At 37.1% G+C, this 20,764-nt stretch overlaps 1 protein-coding gene, 1 long non-coding RNA gene, 1 other non-coding gene and 1 pseudogene across 5 annotated transcripts; all 4 read right to left on the bottom strand.

Moving 5' to 3' along the window:
• Positions 1–3,305: 3,305 nt before the first annotated feature.
• Positions 3,306–6,510, bottom strand: LOC149021528 (small ribosomal subunit protein uS3x-like). The gene is made up of 6 exons (XM_089149747.1): positions 6,360–6,510; positions 6,119–6,266; positions 5,838–6,009; positions 4,238–4,292; positions 4,023–4,154; positions 3,306–3,606 (listed from the first exon to the last, which is right to left on the bottom strand). Exons 1-6 carry the CDS (start codon positions 6,387–6,389, stop codon positions 3,433–3,435), a joined length of 711 nt encoding a protein of 236 aa, XP_089005873.1. The 5' UTR covers positions 6,390–6,510; the 3' UTR covers positions 3,306–3,432.
• Positions 6,511–9,315: 2,805 nt separating this feature from the next.
• On the bottom strand, positions 9,316–9,387 carry TRNAT-UGU (transfer RNA threonine (anticodon UGU)). The gene has a single exon. It is a non-coding gene; the product is annotated as a tRNA-Thr (tRNA).
• Positions 9,388–10,596: 1,209 nt separating this feature from the next.
• Positions 10,597–15,064, bottom strand: LOC149021526 (uncharacterized). The gene is made up of 3 exons (XR_016172342.1): positions 14,832–15,064; positions 12,260–12,354; positions 10,597–12,055 (listed from the first exon to the last, which is right to left on the bottom strand). It is a non-coding gene; the product is annotated as an uncharacterized LOC149021526 (long non-coding RNA).
• Positions 15,065–16,669: 1,605 nt separating this feature from the next.
• On the bottom strand, positions 16,670–18,781 carry LOC149021525 (protein ELF4-LIKE 4 pseudogene; annotated as a pseudogene). Of its 2 annotated transcripts, none has more exons than XR_016172012.1 (2): positions 18,161–18,437; positions 16,670–17,524 (listed from the first exon to the last, which is right to left on the bottom strand). The product of XR_016172012.1 is annotated as a protein ELF4-LIKE 4 pseudogene, transcript variant X2 (transcript). The 2 variants fall into 2 exon arrangements; XR_016172011.1 differs by lacking the exon at positions 18,161–18,437 and adding an exon at positions 18,462–18,781 and having other exon boundaries at positions 16,675–17,524.
• Between the last annotated feature and the right edge of the window lie 1,983 nt (positions 18,782–20,764).

Genomic DNA, 20,764 nt, shown 5'->3' with positions numbered 1-20,764 from the left:
TTATTTTTTCTTCAATCTTAGAGTCAATATCCTTCGCATCGGGTATCAATGGGTGATCAGAGGTCTAGTGGTGTGCAATTTGAAGGACTAGCTTAATGGTTACTTACCATCACCCATCCACATGTATCTGTGGAACATATTTGAACAAAATTTCAACATATACACACACACAAAAGATATCAGAGTAAAACCATAGTAGGAATACTTAAATTCAACCTTGAGGACCAAGGTGTATGTAAGTTAACACGGATGAAACGTAGATTCAAAAACTAATAAAAACCTTTAAAAAAAAATAGTATTCCATCTAAAGAAATTGCCACCAGATTAATTAGTGAAGACTTACACTTAAAGAAATGTTCAAGGGTGTTGTATATGGATGGGAAGACACCCTTATGGCTAAGCGTACCTGCCTTTCTTGCTTGTAATTATGTGAATTAGAGTTAAGAGTAGTTAAAAATTCAATATTGAAAAAGGGAGTACAAAATCGTAAAAATAGAACTAAAACAAATAATGAAACTTGTATTGATACATCTCTGAGTGTTGCTCCAAATTGTGTCACTCCGGTTCAACCAAGAAGTATATCGATCCTAGGACCTGTGGATCAAAGGAAATTTGTGAGGACGAGCCAAGCCGCCTCTATGGACGGAAAGCTGCCACTGATGATAAAGTCAAATTCTGAATAACACAAATCCTCATAGAGATGAGTGAATTCCCGAGAGGTGAAGTTCTCTTGGTAGGTGTTGTAGTTAATGTAAGTTTAACTTGCTTACCTAACAAGGTCCTATTTGACCCTTTTTATAGGTAAAGCAAATATCACAGAGAGGATGGATGCTATCCATTGGATGGCTTGATCCAACTCCCAAAGGGATAACCAAGGCAAAAGTGGTTTGTTTGTGCGCTAAGATACTAGATTCAGACACTCCTTTAGGATCTCGAAAATATCTTTGTCATAGACTGACTTCAGATGTGACACATTTTAATTTAATCCCCCAACAAAAAGGATGACTTATCCCTCCTCATACAGCCCGTTCATTAAATGCATAAGGCACATTAATGTTGAATTTAATGCATCAGCATGCGTACAACTATATAAGGATGACTTCTTATACGTATACAGTCTTGCCAACGAGAAGATGCATCAAGTGATGTGTCTAAAAAATATCTACCATCAAATGGTTGGGCCAATAACCTTTTTCCTAGGAGTGTCAAAAGATTAGTTCGGAAGAGGCTAGTCCAAAAATTGGATTTCGGGGAGAGCTAAGCGGCCAATCCAAAAACTGAATTCTAAGGAGAGCCAAGTGGCCGGACAAAGGACTGAGCCGAACCCAGTTGACCCTAGTTCATACAGTTTGCACTGGTTCAGAAGTCTCAAAAGTGGTTTGATATAACACTAAGTGACAAGGAACCCATTGTATACCATTCAGTTTTGGCTGTGGAATACTTTCATAGAATGATTTAGTGTAAAGCTTATAGCAAGGTCCTTGTTCAAGTGGGTCTGATAAGTCCCCCACAATCACATCAAACTTCTCATTTAGTTCTTTCAACTTGGCCCTCCACCAATTAATAATGAACATGAGTAAGAATTATAGTAGCTGAAACTCTAAGGGGTTGTATGGTAACATTCTTGTGTTTTTATGCATTTTTGGAGCAAAAACATGTCCAACACATGTATGTATGTATAGTTTGATATGATTCTTGTATTTTCTTTCCGCCATTTTTTGAACGAATCGATGCTTTGGCACACTTTGACATTAAAAATTAAAATTTTAAAAAAAATTTAAACAAAAACTTTTGAAAAGTCAAAGGGGCATCATTGTCTTTTTCACATCAAAACATAACCTTATTTTCTTATTTCCTTCTTCTTTTTTTGGGAAATGCACTATTTTATCTATTGGGGATGGAGGTATTACATAATATAAGGTGGAGTTTCACCCCTAGCCCGAGGGAATTCGAACATTACCTTCTAATTTGAAACACTAAAAACTCAATCTCTTCCCTGTTTCATTTGTTTATTTTGTTACAGAAACGTTTTCTCCTATGTAGCCATATGTGATTTCAACACCTAGAAACAATGAAAAACAGTAGGGAATCAATTGTTAACGAGCAATTTCACGTAAGCACCATGGTTACCGCCGCTTAAATATGTTTACTGAGAAAGTTGTTCTCTGTGTGTTGTTTTTGATGAGTTAGTTTTTCCCTTTCGAACTACCATTCCCTTAGTCATGCCATCTCCTTCCTCTACTCCGATAGTTATTAGCCAATCCACTGGTGTTTCATCTGGTACTAGCAACTCTTCTCAGCAGTTTACCTCACATGGACAGTTTGTTCACATCAACTAGGACACCTTCCATGGTCACTCGATCCCCAAATGGGACTCGCAAATCCAGAAAGAAAAAAAAGTAGCACATGGATAGGCATTGACATGATATACTAACGAGGCCAAACCTTTTCATATGCAATCAACCATAGATAGCGCAGGTAGTTTTTTTCTTGGCAGCTTTCATTCTCCTCCAAGTAATTAATTACTAATTAGGGGTACCAAATGGTCGGGTTGGGTCGGTCTCGGTCGGGCCTATCGATAGGCCCAGAAAGGTTAGACCTTCTATGACCTATTCAATAATTGGTCCGGTTCAATCTAAGGCCATGTCAGGCCCATATCAGTCCTAGGCTGTAATCAAGCTACTTAAACTTGGTCTTAACCAGACTTCCAATTGAACTTAATTAGGCTACCAACCAGACTTAATTGGGGTTATCAGAGAAAATTTCTCAAGCTATAAGGTATGCTCCAAATTTCTTATTTCAAGATTGATCTCTTGTAACTTCTTTTTTTTACATCTAAGATGATTACACGATTGGTGAGGTCCTTTATGATTGGAAAATGGTAACTTAGAATCTAATTTTTCAATCATGTTCGTCGCATGGTAGTGTGTATTATATTTTAAATCAGAGAGAAAAAAAATTTAACTGCACCAGCAAAGAAACAAAAAGGAAGGATCGAGTGCTATGATACGCAACGCCATTGGCATCGTTCTCAGCTAATATGAGGAAGGCCCCTAGTAAGTCGTTGCAATATCAGCGCAATTCAATTATGGCTTCCTCTTGGAATCAAGGATGGCCATCTCAACGATGAGCTATACTTTGCAATTTGAAAGAATTTAACAGCACTTGATGCAAAAAAACAGAAGATAGATTTCATCTGAACTGATTTTTTACCTTTTATTCTTCTGTGCGGAAGCTGCAATTTCATGAAAAAGTTGGGAGACTGAAGTTTATATCACGGGGAAAAAGAACTGCAATGGTTGTCCTTTCTAACTCAAAGATCAAACTTTCAAGTTATTATCCAAAGCAAATAAAATACAAAATAATCAAAAGATCAGGCAAAATTCTCTATGTACTCTGAGAGCGAAATTACATAAACAGCTATGACGTATCTCAAGCCACTGGAATTTCCATCTCTGCTGGTGGAGCAAGCATTGCTGGCCTCCCATATTCCTCCTCTTCCTTTGGGGGGTGGATGGTGACCAGATCAGGCAATGGTGTTGTCGGCCCCTGCTTGCCCTTGGGATCCCAGTCAAGCATTATCTTCACCTTGATACCCAAAACACCCTATGTAGCAAATAATAATATTCAAGAGAACAAGAAATCAGTAAAGAAACTCGAAGGATCTTTTAACCAGAAAGATAGAGTTAAAAATTCCATCATGCAGAGGAAACCCCAAGAACATCTTATAGGGTGCTATCAAGTTTAGAAATTTAAACAGTCCTAAAGATCAAGGAATTCACTTCTTCAAGTCTATTGTAACAATTAAAGGGAGGGAAACATGCAACAATCAATACTAAACAAACCAAGCAAAGTGGAGAACAAAAACCCCCAACAACATCTTATAGGGTGCTATCAAGTTTAGAAACTTAAACAGTCCTAAAGATCAAGGAATTCACTTCTTCAAGTCTATTGTAACAATTAAAGGGAGGGAAACATGCAACAATCAATACTAAACAAACCAACCAAAGTGAAGAACAAACCTGTCTGAGAAGAACATGCCTCACAGCTGAATCAATGTATTCATTGACAGGCTGACCAGAAGAAATCATATATCCATCCTTAAACTTCATAGACTTGGCACGCTGAGCTCTAAGCTTTCCACTAACGATCACCTATGATGAATATTCACGAATAAACTCAAACCCAACTATCAAACAAAAAGTTACGAGAAGGGTGAGTTTTTCTCAGAACAAACCTCACAGCCCTTTGCTCCACTTTCCATTATAAATCGAAGGACACCATAGCAGGCCCTGCAACAGAAAGAGAGCATTAAAATAGGTAACATCCAACAGAACCTACTCCCATTTGCACGGGATAATCTAACAGATGCAGCCAGAAGTAGGAAATAAGAAAGAATGAAGGGAAAACACCCTTAATAAGATTTTGGAGTACTAGGGTGAGGAGAACCATACAAGAAAATAAAGCACATGCCTCGTGCACTGATATCAACCAACACCTAAACTAAAAGTTCTAATTGAACTGCCTCTAAACCATTCAAAAATCACATAACCAACCCCCCCCCCCCACCCCAACGGTTAAAGAATGTATTCAGAAAGGGCCATCCAGTTTGTAATTCACAAAACAAAAAGAACTTGTCAACATGAAATGTACCGCAAAAGCAACCAGTTTTCCAACCCACCCAGGGTACTTTGGTCCCAAACTGTTACCGTTCAGAGGGTCGGTCCGGTACTCCATCCGAAACCAATTATTAACCAAGCATATCTAGTAAAGCATAAAACCAGCACATAGATCAAAGGCCACACACGTGCATTCGATGATTGAACTATGACCTGAGACATAATTTTTGAGAAGTCCAATATGTCACCATCCCAGAGCTTATGTGAAAATGCAATAAGCAAACATTTCAACAGAACAGCCAAGGGAAGAATGTTCAATATAGTCATCTTCCGACACAAATTTGGTACCAAAATCAACCCACTTGCTTTAAAGATGACAGGCAAATATATAACAAGTTTGAAAGAAACAACTTCACAGTTCATGATATGTACTCTCCTTAAAGTTACAACGTGAAAACCAATTGATTTCACGAGAATGATGTTTAGAGAAGTGAATTGATTTAGTCATCTTCCGACACAAATTGACATAATAAATAACCAATTTGCTTTATAGATGACAGAAGATGTAAATAGCAACAACCGAAATCAACAAGAAGGGGGGAATAAAAGGCACTTCCAAGAAGCAAAACTGATGAAACGTTTGAATCCCATCTGTCAGAATAGGTCACATAGATTTAACATCAGAATAGATATCAATCCTAATTTCTGAAGCCTACCCGTAAAGATCCAGGACTATTACCAAGATGCAAAACTAATTCCAACAAACTACATGTAATTTATTAGAAATTATGCTTTTCCTGCCTAGCTCAAACAGAGCGGGTTGAAGTCCGCCCAACGGTGAGATGCCAGTTTTGCTGCCTACCGGAAACTAATTCAAACAAACTACATGTAATTAAGTGAATATGCCTTCCATGATTACATAAATAGAACAATATGTTTCGTTCCATCGCTATCACACCATGTAAGGACTACTTAATTTAGTCACCCTCAGACACGAGATTGGCATGAGAAACCGTCTCGCTGTAAAGATGACAATAGCAGCAAGAGAAACTACCCCAAGTCGCTAACCATGACAAAATCACTATGAATTAATTAGATAAAACTAACCAACAAACAAATTATAGAAATGCCAACAACGATTATAACCCATAACAGTGTAGCAAAATATTATGCAAATCTACTTCAGATCTGCGGACTGAGAAAGAGATACACTCATACCTTCTAACAGCGAGACCTCCCAAAAGCTTGTAACGAAGAGACTCGGCCTGGGCAATGGCACAAAGTCCTCTGTTTGTGACCTTCTCAGCATAAAGCTCCACACTGTTCTCCGGGAACTTAAACCGTTTCTGAACAACCGACGTGAGTTCCCTGATTCTTCTACCCTTCTCGCCTAAAAAGATCGATTGACGACTAATTACCAAACCATGAGATCCAAAATCAATGGCAACAGGACTAGAAAAAGGCGTCTCATTGGAAAACCTAAAAAATCACGCATTTACCAAGAACGTTCTGGGTGCGAGTAGCCCTGATGATGATCTCAGTGCGCATAGGCGTAACCCTAACTTCGACCCCAGAGTAACCATCCTCGGCAAGCTCTCTGGTAAGAACCTCGTTGAGCTCGGCGAAGAAAACTCCATCAGCGACGAACTGCAATCAACAATGAAAAATCTATAAAAAAGAGAACTTTAAACGTAAGGTGATCAAGCAGAAACAGAATAGATATTCCGGGAAACAAATTACCTTTCGCTTTTTACTCATCTGAGACGCCATGCTTGTGGAATCGTGAAACTACCGAATGTAAGAGATGCTTTTAGCAGGGATTGGCTTAGTTTCTCTGCAAACCCTAATGTCTTACGAGCTCCTCAGAGGCTTGGCTAGTGAATGCTGGTGCATTACCTTTAAGAAGGGGTGGATACTTGGATCATAGATGCAGAAAACTCGATCCAATGATTAAGAATTTGAACTCTTATTTTAAACGGCCGAGATCTATTCGTTTTTTGGTTTCCTATAAACCCTAGCTGGAACTTTCCCATAAATTACCTAATTGTGTAACATAACTATCAAAATTACCTAAATGTACATCTTTGTTCCCCAAAATTTGAAGCATTTCTTGTGTCCTAATAGTATTAATAGTATTAGTAAATTAACCGATCCATCCCAAACCTCTAGGCTAGTTTCTATAAATTAACTCATTCACTCAGACCTAAGACTCTTGATCATCTCCCCGTCAAGAAAGTAGTATGTGCTCTCCCAATACTTCTTCATCACAAATTTGATGGAGAGATGTTTTATTTTTAATTTTTATTATTATTCAAGTGTAGGCCCCACCCAATTTTGTGGAGAAATTTTTTCGAAGAGCACATACTGCTCCCCTAACAGAGAGGTGATCTTGACTCTAGGCCTCAAGGCTACAGTGCCTTGTAATGAATCATTATTCATTAAGTATTTCAAGAACGCCTCCATTTGAGAAATTGATGAGGCCCTCAAATTGCTCCACAGTTCATTTGTACCATCTCATGAAAAAGACTCGATTGCAATGTGAGAGACAATTACTAAGTTCATATTGGGGGATCCTTTGACCTAGTGGCTGAAAGCATTTAGTGTCGATGTCAACCCTTACCTTTCTACAACAGTAAATGTCCAAATAAGCTCTGCAACTTGCAACCAATGGAAACAAGAAACTTAGTATAAATCACTCAAAAACTCATCTATTATTTGTTATATTATTTGTTAAGAACTTGTTGAGAAATCTGTAGGAATATTTGAAAGATTGTTGTAATCATGAACTTTGTCAGAGCTAAAACGTACTAGAAATACTTTCTTTAAAGTATTTAGACATCCCAATTTGTATAATATAGATATCAAATGTGTCTTTACCCTCAAGATTGGTCAGCCAAAACCTTTAATGTTACATCCCTAAAAAGTTATTTCAAGTGTAATCAGGTTTTTTTTCACTCTTAACAAAAAGACAACAGAAAGAGAGAGAAGAGGAAAATTCATTGTAAAAAATGCTCAAAATGGATTTATATAAAGTCCCAAAAGCTATGGGTGAAAGGGTAAGGACCCCTCCATTTGTAAGGGTACCTATTTAGCTCAACTCCCTACAGGAAAATACCTATTCAGTTGACCTTCATAAGGGAAAGTGTCTCTTAAATGCATCTCCACACTTTCACTCAACGGTGGGCTTTTCTGATTAGGGCCCATGACAAAATGGACTTTTCAGATCAAGGCATATGATCCATGTCCCGAGTCCCAAGTCATATTATGATATTAATATTAATTAATGTACAGTTATATAACCATGGTTAGATCACATAAGGGTTCAAGCTTGATTCACTTCGCACATGGGTTCACGTAGTACCACGTGAGTGCGATCTTTAACCCTAAAGATATATTATATAGGTATTTACTATATATAAACCAAATAACCAACACATATATTTAAATTAAAGTAATACATGAAAGTTTTAAATGTTTTTTTAACATTATCTGATCATTAACATCTGCAGCAGATTCGCCATTGGGAAAGCGATAAAAGAAATGGCCATATAGGACCCTCAAAGACTATAAAACCAAATTGAGATGTAAACCTAAGGGTGTCAAAACCTAACCCGAACTGTTAAAATCGGACCGAACTTGCTCATTATAGTCCGAACCAGCCCCAACTGAAGCTTAATGGGTTGTGTTCGCCATTGGGAAAGTGATAAAAGAAATGGCCATATAGGACCCTCAAAGACTATAAACCAAATTGAGATGTAAACCTAAGGGTGTCAAAACCTAATCCGAACTGTTAAAATTGGACCGAACTTGCCCATTATAGTCCGAACCAGCCCCAACTGAAGCTTAATGGGTTGTGTTTGGCCAACCTGGGAACAGTGATAAAAGAAATGGCCATAAACTATTTGGACCCTCAAAGACTATAAAACCTAATTGAGATGTAAATCAAATAAGGTAAATGTCAAAGATGGGCTAACCTGAAAGATGGGCTAAGTGTATTATCATTTGAAAATCTTTTAATGCTTAAGTGTATTATCATTTGAAAATCTTTTAATGCTTTATTTTGATCAATTTTTACAAGTGTGGGGAGGAGAATAAGCAGAGACAACCTGAAAGATGGGCTAAGTAATAGTTCGAGCTGAGTCCAGATCATGATCTGCTAATGCTATGCAACTTTCATGTGTGGGCCGGAATAAGCCCGAACTATTTGGACCAAGAAAACTAACCCGATTACCATTGAACAACCTTTTAAACTTTATTTTGATCAATTTTTTCAAATGGGGAAAATAAGCAATACAACCCTGTAACATGCATCAAGATGGCAAACCCTTTTTTTGAATCCTAGTTTTGTAATTTTTACTTTTTTATAGAAAAAAATGTTTTTAGTTTTGAATACCCAACACAAAGACACTTGCAGAGACAACCTGAAAGATGGGCTAAGTAAATATTCAGTAAGTGTATTATCATTTGAAAATCTTTTAATGCTTTATTTTGATCAATTTTTACAAGTGTGGGGAGGAGAATAAGCAAGACAACCCATTAACATTCATCAAGATGTAAAAAAATTTTTTTTTTTTGAATATTAGTTTTATAATTTTTACTTCTTTATAGAAAAAAATGTTTTTAGTTTTGAATTTCCAACACAAAGACATTTGGAGAGAACTTAATGTTTATATGTGTTCACATACTCTTGATACAATGCCTCCATGCAAGATCGAACTATAGACCTTCAGTTTACAAGACTGACGCTCTACCACTGAGCTATGAAGGCATGGTTGAACCCAAATTGTTAGTAAAACTAGTTCTAAACCATTAGTCAACCCAAACCCAAATTGCACCAGCCCAAAACCGTTATTTTCTTAATGGACCATGTTTGTGTTGAGTGTTTTTCAGCCCAAAACTGTTAGGCCTAGCCCAAAATCAGCCCAACCCGAACTGTTGACACCTCTATGTAAACCCAAGGGCTAACTTGGCTCAAATTTCCGAAAGACACCCACCACGTATTCGCTCAAAGTACTAAATATAATAACCAACTGAAAAACAAAACAAGCATTCATAATTCACTCTTACCAAAATCTTGCTAACAAAGACGAGGCTCCTCCCTAAATCCTGCAATTCTGGAGGGCTCAAATGCTGTGCCAAGACTACGTAGAATCTTAATAGTCCTCTTGTAGGGAGAGACAAGAGAGATAGATGATATCATTCCAAGAATGTGGCTTCCACCACCTTAGGGGAGGGGATGATTGTTGAAGGGAGCGGTGAATCAAATGAACTCAGGAGTTTTGTTGTAAATTTGAAAAAATTAAGTAAAAATTGGTAAAAATTAAAACTTATATTTTCCTTCACCTCATAAATAAAATGGTCATTTCAATTTCAAAATTTACAAAAAAAATTAAATTATAAATAACTTGATATTCAAAAAAGAGACAAAAGTGACATTATGACATATTTTGTATTTAAGTGAGCAGTCAAAATTTTAAGACCAACTTAAATGGACAACATGAAAAAAAACTTAAAATAAGTTTAAAACTAAATGTAGGTTGCAAGTAATTTTAGTTTTTGCAAAAAATGAACAACCAATAAATTTTTCATATAAGTGAATAATCAAGAGTTTCACCCCACTTAAATGGACTACAAATAAAAAAACTTTATAAGCCTTCTGGATCACATTTGAAAAAAAATCAGATTTACTCTTATTCAATTGTTCAAACCAAATATGTTTTTTATTTTTATTATTATTATTTTTTTTTGAATGAGGTTCATCCGGGCCAGCTTGCGTGGCACCACGACTACATCCTCAAGGCGCTTTTTATATAATTAATATAAGAGGCTTCGCCCCTGGCCCTGAGGAGATTCGAACTCTGACCTCATGTTCAAACCGAATATGTTATGGTCAAATAAAATTTTAATCACTTATAGGAAAGCCAGAGAAAACAGGAAATGGAGTGGAAGAGGGTTTTTCTAGGGCCAAACCCTTGAAAGTTTTGAGGCCATTAAAGACTCTTTATGTTTAGCTTTATCTTATCATACTCCTCAAGTTACAGTTTTATCTAATTGCCGTGCAGTTTTGGCCCTAAATGGATAAACCCAATCTGTAGACTGAATTAGTTGTGCGATCTTGAAGAAAATAATTTGGTTGCAAACTCATTTTGATTTAGTCAGTTCTGGTATGTGAGCAGGTCGCTTAACACTTTAACTGATTATACAGTTAAAGGTGCTAAGAAATTTAGGTATGTGTGATGGCAGTCTCCACTTCCTTTCTTTGTAAATACAGGTTTTAACACCTGTGTGAGCCTGGAGAGCCTAATATAATCTCGTTTTTTATCAAAAGCAAAACCCTTAACAAGGCGGCCATTCATGAGATATTACAAGAAGAAGAACCCCTGAAACTGCAACCTGGGTTCAAAGGCTGGAAAGAGGAAATAAGACTCCAATAACAACAGTAAGTCTGATCCTTGGAGTGTTCAAACAGAGGGGACAGGGAAGCAAGTGGAGTCTAAAAGACAAAAAAGTAGATAGCATCTCAAATCCTGTTTTAAGAATCAAAAGTTTGAAGTCCATCTTAAGCTTAAGGTCATGCTCCCACCAAAAGTGATGAATGACAGCACTAATGACAATCTTACCGACTGAAAAGACCTCAAGATCCACAACTAGTCACAGGCAATCCCCAACAAGCATCTAGAGTGGGACAAGATCTTTATCCAGAAAGAACAGGAGTAAGAGAAGAAGAGATCTTATGTCTTCAGCACTGTTCCAATGGTGTAGTTTGGACTGACTTGACAGAAGTTGAATTTGGTGGTGCAACCATCATTCGGTTTTTACCAATGGATTCACTCCTAAACCACCACCATGGGATGATGGATTAACAAGAAAAGTGAGAATCTAATCTTGCACCAGTAGAAATTTCCATAACCCATGTCTCCATAAAGTCAACAATCAGCTTTGTTTCTGTTCAAGTGTTACCTTCAAAAGCTCTTTCATCTTAATTTCACCATACTTAAACTGCTCCAGTTTGTATGTGATCCTGCTGGTCCATGGTATGAATTCTTGAAGCAGCAAAGTTACCCTTGTACCATAACTTGTATTATATGTTTTCCAATTCCACATACATCTAAATTTTCAGTTTTGTTCGCCTCTTATGTTGTTCCTTTCATTGAAGTACCCACGAAAGCTTTGTTTTTTCTTCTGCCTCATCAAAAATCCAACAAGCAAACCTGTGGTTTCTATTTTATGCCCATTGAAAATCTTTGAAGGTTGAAGTCTTGACACATCTCTTGTAAATCCTTCGGAAAAGTTTAGGACAACTATTGGATTTTCAACATACTTTCATCTTTACTCTTTAGGTTTCAGCATGCAAGGAGAAGAGACCTCAAGTTTTTCAAAAGTATGAACATGTCAGCTGCTTTTAATGTTTAGACCTCCAATAGTTCAGCAGTTGCCTGGTAGTCAAACAAACAACTATTAGTCCTCTTAAAGGTACATCAGTACATGATTAAGTGATGAGAACTACTACATTAGGGCAGGGCCTTGCTTGCTTGATGATAACCTCATGGAGTAGTATTCACAGTTAAATGAGAATATCATAAGGGATTCTCGAACACAAAAAGGAAGATTGAACAAGGTTGAATAAAATCATGGAGAACCTTGACAGATTACTTGTTCATCAGTTACTTCCTTGAAGGTGTCCACTGCAAGCATCGTCTTGCTATCATCTATCATAGAGCTTCAACATTATATGCTGAAGCAACACCAACCATGCTTGGAGTCAGAACATGATATTGATATCTGTAATAAGTTTTCCTCATCTATCAAAAAAAAAAAAAAAAGGAGAAAAACAAGAGGCAAAAAGAGAGGATAAATAAAAGACCACCACCACCAGGATGGTCAGTGAAGCCCCCTTCCAGTCTTTACCGTTGGAGTTGTATTTTCTTTTCTTCTTCTTCTTTTTTCCCCTCCTCGTCTAAGTGAGGCCATAAGGTAATTCACCCTATACACACACACAACTCCATGGCTCCACCTAATAGCCGCATTAGCGATACAATTGCAAGTTAGGGAAAGACTTGGAACTGCATTTTATCTTACCTAAGCATCTCCTTATGCAGCACAAGACAAATCTGCATCTCATACTCAAAATTAGAATGCAAGATTGAGGAAATGTCAAGGTTTTGAAAATCAAATTGGGATTGGCTGACTTTACTTGGAATTGACCAACCCTGATCCCAACTAACCTAGATTTTCAGCAGACTAAACCTACCAATTTACATTTGAAATGTTTCAAACGACTTCAAAACAAGTTCAGCCAATTATGGGCTAGTTCGAATCAAATCTGATTGAAACCATATCCAACTCGAAGTTACTAAACCTTAGGACTAAGTTTCAATAAATCAATGAAAGCTCCCTCTTAGGGAATCAAAACAAAATTAATGAAAACAGATCCTGAGCCCGACTCTAAGCTTTAAAGGCTTGAGACAGATAGGTGTAAGGAAAAACAGATCATTTCCCACGTGTCCAAATTTGTGGAAAAATTACAGCATCACATTACCTGCTCAGCTAATAATGCACATAAATCAAATCACAACAACCATAGGGAGAACACAACAGTGTATTTTCCAGCTCTGTTCAATAAGAACCCCTGGTAGCGTAGAATGTCAAAAACAAAATGAATTTGAAAAAAGTTTAATAATTCTTCAGGTTTTCCTCATGAACACTGATGACAGTTTAAAACTAAAATGTTTCCTTTCAAATAATATAAAAGAAGGGAGAGGCATTGGCATGCCCCCAATTTTTGGTAAGCATACACCAATCTTAGGCATTGAACAGGAGGACAAGTGAGTTTTTTCTAAACTAGTAGGACAGAAGATGAATGCTGGGAGTTGATTCAAATAAATCCATGTCTTTCCTTTCAACTCTGCAGCAATGACCTCATGGGTTCCAGAGGCAGTAAGGGGGAGGAGGAGAGGAAACAACAACCAGAGCAGTTGATGCATCAGCAAGGTATACAGTGCCAAAAAAAGTTTTCCTCAATTTTTCCAGGGTGCATGTTCCCAAGACTAAAAAGAATTCGAATCCTAGGGGTGTCAACAAAAATCTTGTTAGTCTGAACCAGCCCAAACCCACCATGAGCCCGACCCAAGCCTAACCCGATTTTTTTAGTCGAAGAGCAGGTTTGGATTACAAAATAACTGGCCCTAGCAAGGCCAGGTAGGGTTCGGGTTTTGCCCTTGGGCCAACCCAGCTCACGCAACCCTGTGTTAATTTAGTCAAATCAGAATTATCTATCTAAGTTTGAATAATTATACAACCAAGTATTCAACTAACTATCTCAATGGATTACTGCAGTTGACAAACACTAACACTTCACATCTAATAGGTCAAGAATTCATATCTCCTTGGTACCACTAACCCATGCATTTTCTTTTGTTTTTGGGGTTAAAGATCAAGGCCGGGTCAAAGGTAAAAATGGTTAACCCAACCTATCAGGGTAAATCAGGGCAGGTCGGGATTAGAAGAACCCTGACAAGGAAAGTTTGGGTTTCGGGTTCTCAAACCCTAGTGCAGTTGGCTACGGTTTGGGTTTGGGGGTCTAGATCCCTAGGGTAGGGTTGGGTTTAGACTAACCCAATCCAAACACCCCTAGCAAATCCTAACAAACAGATTAGTGGGGGGGGGGGGAATTCGGGATTGGGGGGAGGGGTGGTTGGTGAAGAAACCAAGGGAGAGTTTTTGCAGTGCAGCATTTTTTTCGAACCATTTTCAAGTGATTAAAAAAGGTGGAGTGATAGTGATAACTCAAAGTTGATCCTTCGTCAAATTCTGTGCAGAAACACTAGTCTAAAGCAAAACCAGTATCACATCAGCAGCAACTTACCAACGCACACATTACTGTCAAATTCCTAAAGATGAGGCATCAAGATAACATCGGTATTGATCAATATGAAGTTGAGCTTAGGCATGGTTTCTGATATGTCAATTTCAAGGTCAGAATTGAGTAATCCATCCAACCAAATACCAATAATAAAAACCGCGGCGAAAGATAGAGGGACATCTCAATTTGAGAACAATGCATCATTATCATTTCCTAACTGACATTTCTGGTCTGGAATAAAATGTTCTAATTCGTAATCATATCTACAACCGCAGCAGGGAAAATTGCATTCGATGGTATAAAGGAAAAAAGAAAAAGGGAAAAGAGAATACTAGAAAACGAAGTATTACCTTTCCCAGTGTCGCTGAAGATGACAAGCTCCAACTTGTGGCAAATCTTCAAATTCTTTTATTCCAGATTCTTGGCCCTGAACTGGAAACGGAAACCCATTATCCCACCAAACAGTCGGAGAGAATTCTTACATGGCAAAACAGAGCAGTAGACAGAGACACAGAGGAATTACAGAGACGACGAAACAGGAAATTTTGATGAAGCTTCCTTGTCGCAAAGAAGTGTTTATCGGTCTTTTCTTGGGAAAATGAAGTGATTAACTTTCACAAAAGTAACAAGTAAATGTTCCCTTAACAAAATTAACTAAAACTTAATTTATATTTATAAAACTAATCAAAATAAATTTTAATCTTTGGATATTTTTACCCTTAAAATTGACCACACAAATATGGAAGTAAAAATGTCCAAAGAATATGAAAAATTTAATGAATTTTTCTTTTGGACAAAATAATAATTTTTTCTCTTCAATGTGACTAGTTTTAAGGATTAAAAATATCTAAAAGAAAATGAAAGTGTGGTTTATCAAAAAAAGAAAAAAAAAAGTCTAAAAGGATGAAAAATCACTATTTTTATTAGTTTTGTAAACTCAAACTCAATTTTAGTTAATTTTATTAAGTAAAACACTAAGTAGCACTAATCACATAATTTTCCCGCTTTTCTTTTTCATTTTTCATCTGATAGGTTTTAGACCGGAGTGACCTAATTGGGCTCGACCGATTTTATTGGTCAATGTACCAATTCTACTATGATCTCCCACAACCCTTAATAAAAAATAGGAGAATGAAATTTTAGAAAAAACTTGGGGGAGGGGAGGGATGGCTCGCCCATGAGCCATGGCAGAATGATGACATTAGCTTGCGCGCACCACAATTACATCCTCAGGGGAACTTTTATATAATTAATATAGAATTCGTCCTTGGCGTCGAGGAAATTCGTACTCTGACCTCCTATGTAAAAGCGTTGGTCTTTTGCCAACTGAGTTACATCTATAATTTATCTTTATTAGTTGTAATGGAACCCTTATGTGCTTGCTTATACAATATCATAATCAAGATTATATTTTTCTATTACATGAATAGTAACCAAATAAATCCCTAGATGAATAGTGAGAACCTATGGCGTAGTATTATCTACCACCATAGAGGAATTAGACTCCCAATAATGCATATCTTCACCCCTCTGTCATAAATTTATTTTTTCTCTGATAAGTAAGTAAAAGAAAAATGTAAATTTTTTTTGTTGGTAATGATTATTTTGTTCACTCTCTTGGGCGACGAGAGGGATGGACCCAAGGTGCACTAGCAGCAGCTGAGTCAATTTTAAGGAATTAGTTTTATGTTGGGAAAGGGGAGAGATGAACCCTAGCTTAGGCCACAACCCAAGACAGGACAGAACAAAAAACAATGGAGTCAAGCTTGCCAAAGAGGTTTAAATAATATAAAAATGAAAATAAAAACTCACCTACTAGATTGTCAATTTGTCATTGGTCAGGACAAAATTAGAGGAGAGGTCAAAAAGCTCATCACTGATCACTTCTAATCAGATTCTGGTCTTGTGGTGAATGATTAAAAACCAAAAAATATTATCTGAACCTACATTCTTCAACAGTACGAAAAGCATCTTCATGGGACCCACCACTATCCTTGTAGGTCATGGCAGCAAATGTATGTCCCCTTCCTTCTCCTCACAAGGGACAGAACCATAAACAGTGTTTCAATTTTCTAAGTAAAAAAAAGGAACCAGAAAAAAAAAGATCTGATTTTTATGGGGAAGACTTCAAGTTAAAGAAGCATAATAGCACCAACTTCAATTCTATAGGGTCTACAAAGGGAATCAATATAGACTGCGATGGGAAAAGCAAACAAGTAACTGGAAAAGAAAGAATTTCTATCAGAAAAAGAGAAAGAATGATAGAGAAAGAGTCCCCAGATCAGATTCCAAACTTTTTGACAAATCAAAAGGACCAGAAGATAAAGTAAGAATAAATCAAGTTTGGGGTTCGTTAAAAAACCACAGATTTATTGGATAAAAATCCATATAACCTAACAGGAATCAACGGACCAAGCAAGAAAGCATGGGCATCTGGGCAGCAGAACAGAGTACTCTTCAGCCTCTGGTTCTTCTGGTTCCAATGAAATATTAAAATAGACAATAAAACATGCTTAGCTTGAATGGGCATCACAGTTGCACAGAATTACAGTGAACAGAAATCTCTAGAGTTTATTTCTAAAACCCAGATTACCGATACAGAAAGAGTTACATTATCAAGAGCAATCCTACACGCGTCAATAATGGATTTGGAAGATATACTAGAGCGCCAAAGATTACTATCCGGGTCTGATTCTTTTTTGCCCAAGCTTAGCATCTGATTTGAATGTCCCACCAGAATCTCCCTCAGATGAAGCGTCCATGGATTTAGAGAAGGAGCTTGAAAGATCCGCGTAGAGATCAACAACCCTCCTGATGTTATTGTTAAGCTCCCTAATCAAACCCACATTTCGGCTCAAGTTGTCAGGAATCTTGGATTCGTGATTCTGGTTGATTTCATTGATGAGCAATCTGTTCTGATCTAAGATGTTCTGGACTTGGCCAAAGCTCTTCTGAAACGCCTGTAAGACCTTGCCATCGACTTGGGTACCGCTCCCAAGGCCTGAAAATGTATCCCCTTCCATTTCCAAGTCAAAATTCAATCCTGCAACAACCGTAAAACAAAAACGAAAACAGCAAAGACTCAGCAAAGAACTGAGAACCCTCACCAGGGATAAGTTAAATCCGAATAGGTTTTGAAAGGAAACTCATATTATCTCTGTATTTCTCGGGAGAAGCCAAAAATTGGACAAACTAAGGAAACATCCTAAGGTCTGGAGAAGAAATCATGGTTGCCATTTGTTTTCTTTCTTTTCTTTTTAAAAAAGGGAACAGAGAGAGATCAACTAACAAAGATGGTTTCTAATGATAAGATGTAAAAGCAGATCCCGTTTCCATAAAAGGGAACCTTTTCCTTCCTGGCTCCATAATTTTTTTTTTCTTTTTTCTATTCAATGGAGAATCTCAACATACGAAACATCCCAAAAAACCAGTCAATGTCACTTAACAACAGAGGAGAAAAGGGTACACCAGCAAAAGAAAACAAAAGCTTTTTTTCAGAGAGAACGGATGGATAACAGGGAAAAGGGGCCTAACCCAGAAAAAAGAATAAACTCCAGAATGAAAACATTAATCTAACTCAGCTTTTGATTCTCAGGGTGTTGCAGAAAACCTAAAATGTTCAAGAAAATTACAAGAACTTGCAGAAAAAATTGCAGTGTAGAAATAAGAATTCAGATACCCTTTTGTGTCGAACAAAGATCTGCCCATAAAAGAACCCAGAAAAAGTTGCAGGTAAATCGGAATTCCCCGAGTAAGAAGCGAACAAAGAACAGAAAGATTCAAGTTCTTTAAAGCGAAAATCGACGAGAAACCTCAATCATGACACCCGACGAAAATTAAAAGGGGAAATTGAAATGTATCCACTTCTACTGGTCTTATAAAAGCATCATTTATTTCAGACAAAGAAATAACAAGGGAAGAAAAATAAAGAAAGAAAGCTTGTCGTGATATCTTGCTCTTCTCCTATTTTCACCCCTTACCTTGGAAATCCGAGACATTTTCACCCGATTGAAAGAAAATTGCAGAGGGCGAGAAATTCAAGATGAAGGAAAGCAAAGATCTGTGATATTGTGTAGTCTCCGGGTACTGTACAGAGGCCCTGAAATCAGAAAAGTATTGAGAAAGAGAATATCTAGATTTGACAGTCACGCTCCCACCCTTGCCTCTTTTCTCTCCCTGAAGGATCTCTCTGTCTCTCTCTTCCTCTCTTTCCCCCTCTCTCTCTCTCTCTCTACCTGTGGAAATCTTACTCTCTCTCTCTCTCTCTCTGTCTTTTGCTCTCCTCGTTTTCTAACACTTGGATCTCTAAGCATTTATTGTTTTGTTCCATTTATTCATTTACTCATTATTATTGACTTTTCCTCTTTCCAGTTTGGTACTTTAATGATCAAGTTAGTCGTTCCTTATGCAATCATGGTTTTAGTTCAAATAGTGAGATTCGGTTCTCTTAGATGTGAATGGATGCATCAATATCATGATTCAATATTATGGATATCATGCCATCAATGGGTAGCTCATATGGTAGTATTGGCATCTCTTCGCGTAAGCTGACCCAAATGAATCTCAGATCGAGAAAAAATATAGGCACCATTTATTTAAGAGGTCACGGATTTGAGTCTCTATGGTATATAGAATAATCACCATTTCCTATTATAAAAAGTTATCAATTCTAATAAAATATTATGAATATCTTAATTCTTGAGTGATAGGTTTACTTGACAAAGAATAACACTTTATAAGTACGATGTCAAAAGTTCAAATCTTTTAGAGGTTAAGATTATTCATTCCCGTGTATGAGTTAACATCATTCCGTAAGTATTGATGTTATATTTTTACTATGGATTAGGCCAAGTTGTCTCACTCTTTCTTCTGTGTTCTCAAGGACATGATGACTTCATAATAAGTAATTTAACATAGTTTTTAAGGGTCAAGACGGACTTTTGATCGAGTTTGGATTTTTTATCCACAATAGTAAAAGATTATGCTCCTTTCACACCATTTCATTATACATTTAAAAAAAAAATTTTAATTATGAATACTTACAAGATAGACTATAACTAAGTCTTCCTCTTAAAAATATAACGAAAAATCAAGAAGGAAACTCAAGGTAGAGGATGCCAATTCCCTGTGAGTTCTGACAAGCCAAGTGGACTAAAGTTGTTACGACTAAAGTGACCAATCACACATAATCGACTAGAAAACAAAGAAGAATGAGACATGAATTTTATCCTGATTCACCTCAATGTGAGGCTATGTCCAATATTAGGTTTTTCACTATATTCTTCACAAAAACAACAACTTATATGTATTTAGAAATCTTAAGTTACAGCTATCCATGGGCACAAGCCCAAATTGTAAAGAAACTCCGAGGCTTACACAAACATGATCCTCTACAGGCTATGGGGCGTTGCCCCCACACCCCCACCGGGGCAGCCTCCCCGGACCATAGCCCGCTCATCGAGAAGCAGAACCTCTGTATCGGTCAACAATATAAAGTGAAGCATGAGCCATACAATTCACACCCTTGCAATGGAATCAATTCACACCATTGCAATGGCCAATATACCCAAATTATTTTGTATTCCAAGTGGACATATAAATAAAGAAGAGCTGTGAAGGGTTTGGGGATTTGGGATTTAATTGAATAAATAAAGATAATGGCTTAGTCCTAGGTTAAAGTAGATCACGATCGCTCAGAACTAACCTGTGGGTCCTGATGTATCATAATACCCCAGAAGAAAATGGTAAAGGTCAATTGTGTCCTTATCAATGACGTAAGTGACGGGTTTGGTAGTGGATTTTTGTCTACATTGATGTTTGTTTTGTCATCATGTGCCCAACTTTGACGTAAAATGCCATCTATAATTTTTCACTGCTCTTAATTTGGAGATCTCCTCGTCACATTTGGAAGATTGAAGGAGATAAGTTAACTCTAAGATTACATTAAAAAAACTAGAGAAAAAGGAAATAAATCTAAACCATCTATGGGCTTGGGTTGAGGTTTTTAAATCTCGGGTAAAAAGTAAAAGAGGTAAAAGGTAAAAGGTTATACGGCTCTTTCAGGGGTTTAGATGAATCTGACCCAATGGGATGGCATTGACCCCTAATTTAAATGTTAGGGTTTGGAAAATTAGGCATAATCTTTATATTTCTGTTAGTGATATAATTAATTTATTATTAAAATAGTCTCTTAGCAAAAATCGTTGGGATAAGTTTACCTATAAAAATTGCTTCATGAACTCTACTCGGATGGGAGCTTTCGGTATTGATTTATCATGTAACC

This window comes from Hakea prostrata, chromosome 3, assembly GCF_041222555.1.
Source record: "Hakea prostrata isolate BN-2017 chromosome 3, UWA_Hpros_2, whole genome shotgun sequence".
NCBI classification, from domain to species: Eukaryota; Viridiplantae; Streptophyta; class Magnoliopsida; order Proteales; family Proteaceae; genus Hakea; species Hakea prostrata.
The sequence above is the reverse complement of the archived record's forward strand: the minus strand, read 5'-3'. Positions and strand labels throughout refer to the sequence as shown.

What these genes read in the sequence shown, in the direction of transcription:
- LOC149021528 (XM_089149747.1), bottom strand. Translation starts at nt 6,389, where the DNA reads ATGGCGTCTCAGATGAGTAAAAAGCGAAAG. An exon ending in AGATGAGTAAAAAGCGAAAG is followed by an intron (nt 6,267 to 6,359) that starts GTAATTTGTTTC and finishes TGTTGATTGCAG; the next exon opens with TTCGTCGCTGATGGAGTTTT. An exon ending in GGCATGTTCTTCTCAGACAG is followed by an intron (nt 3,607 to 4,022) that starts GTTTGTTCTTCA and finishes TTTGCTACATAG; the next exon opens with GGTGTTTTGGGTATCAAGGT.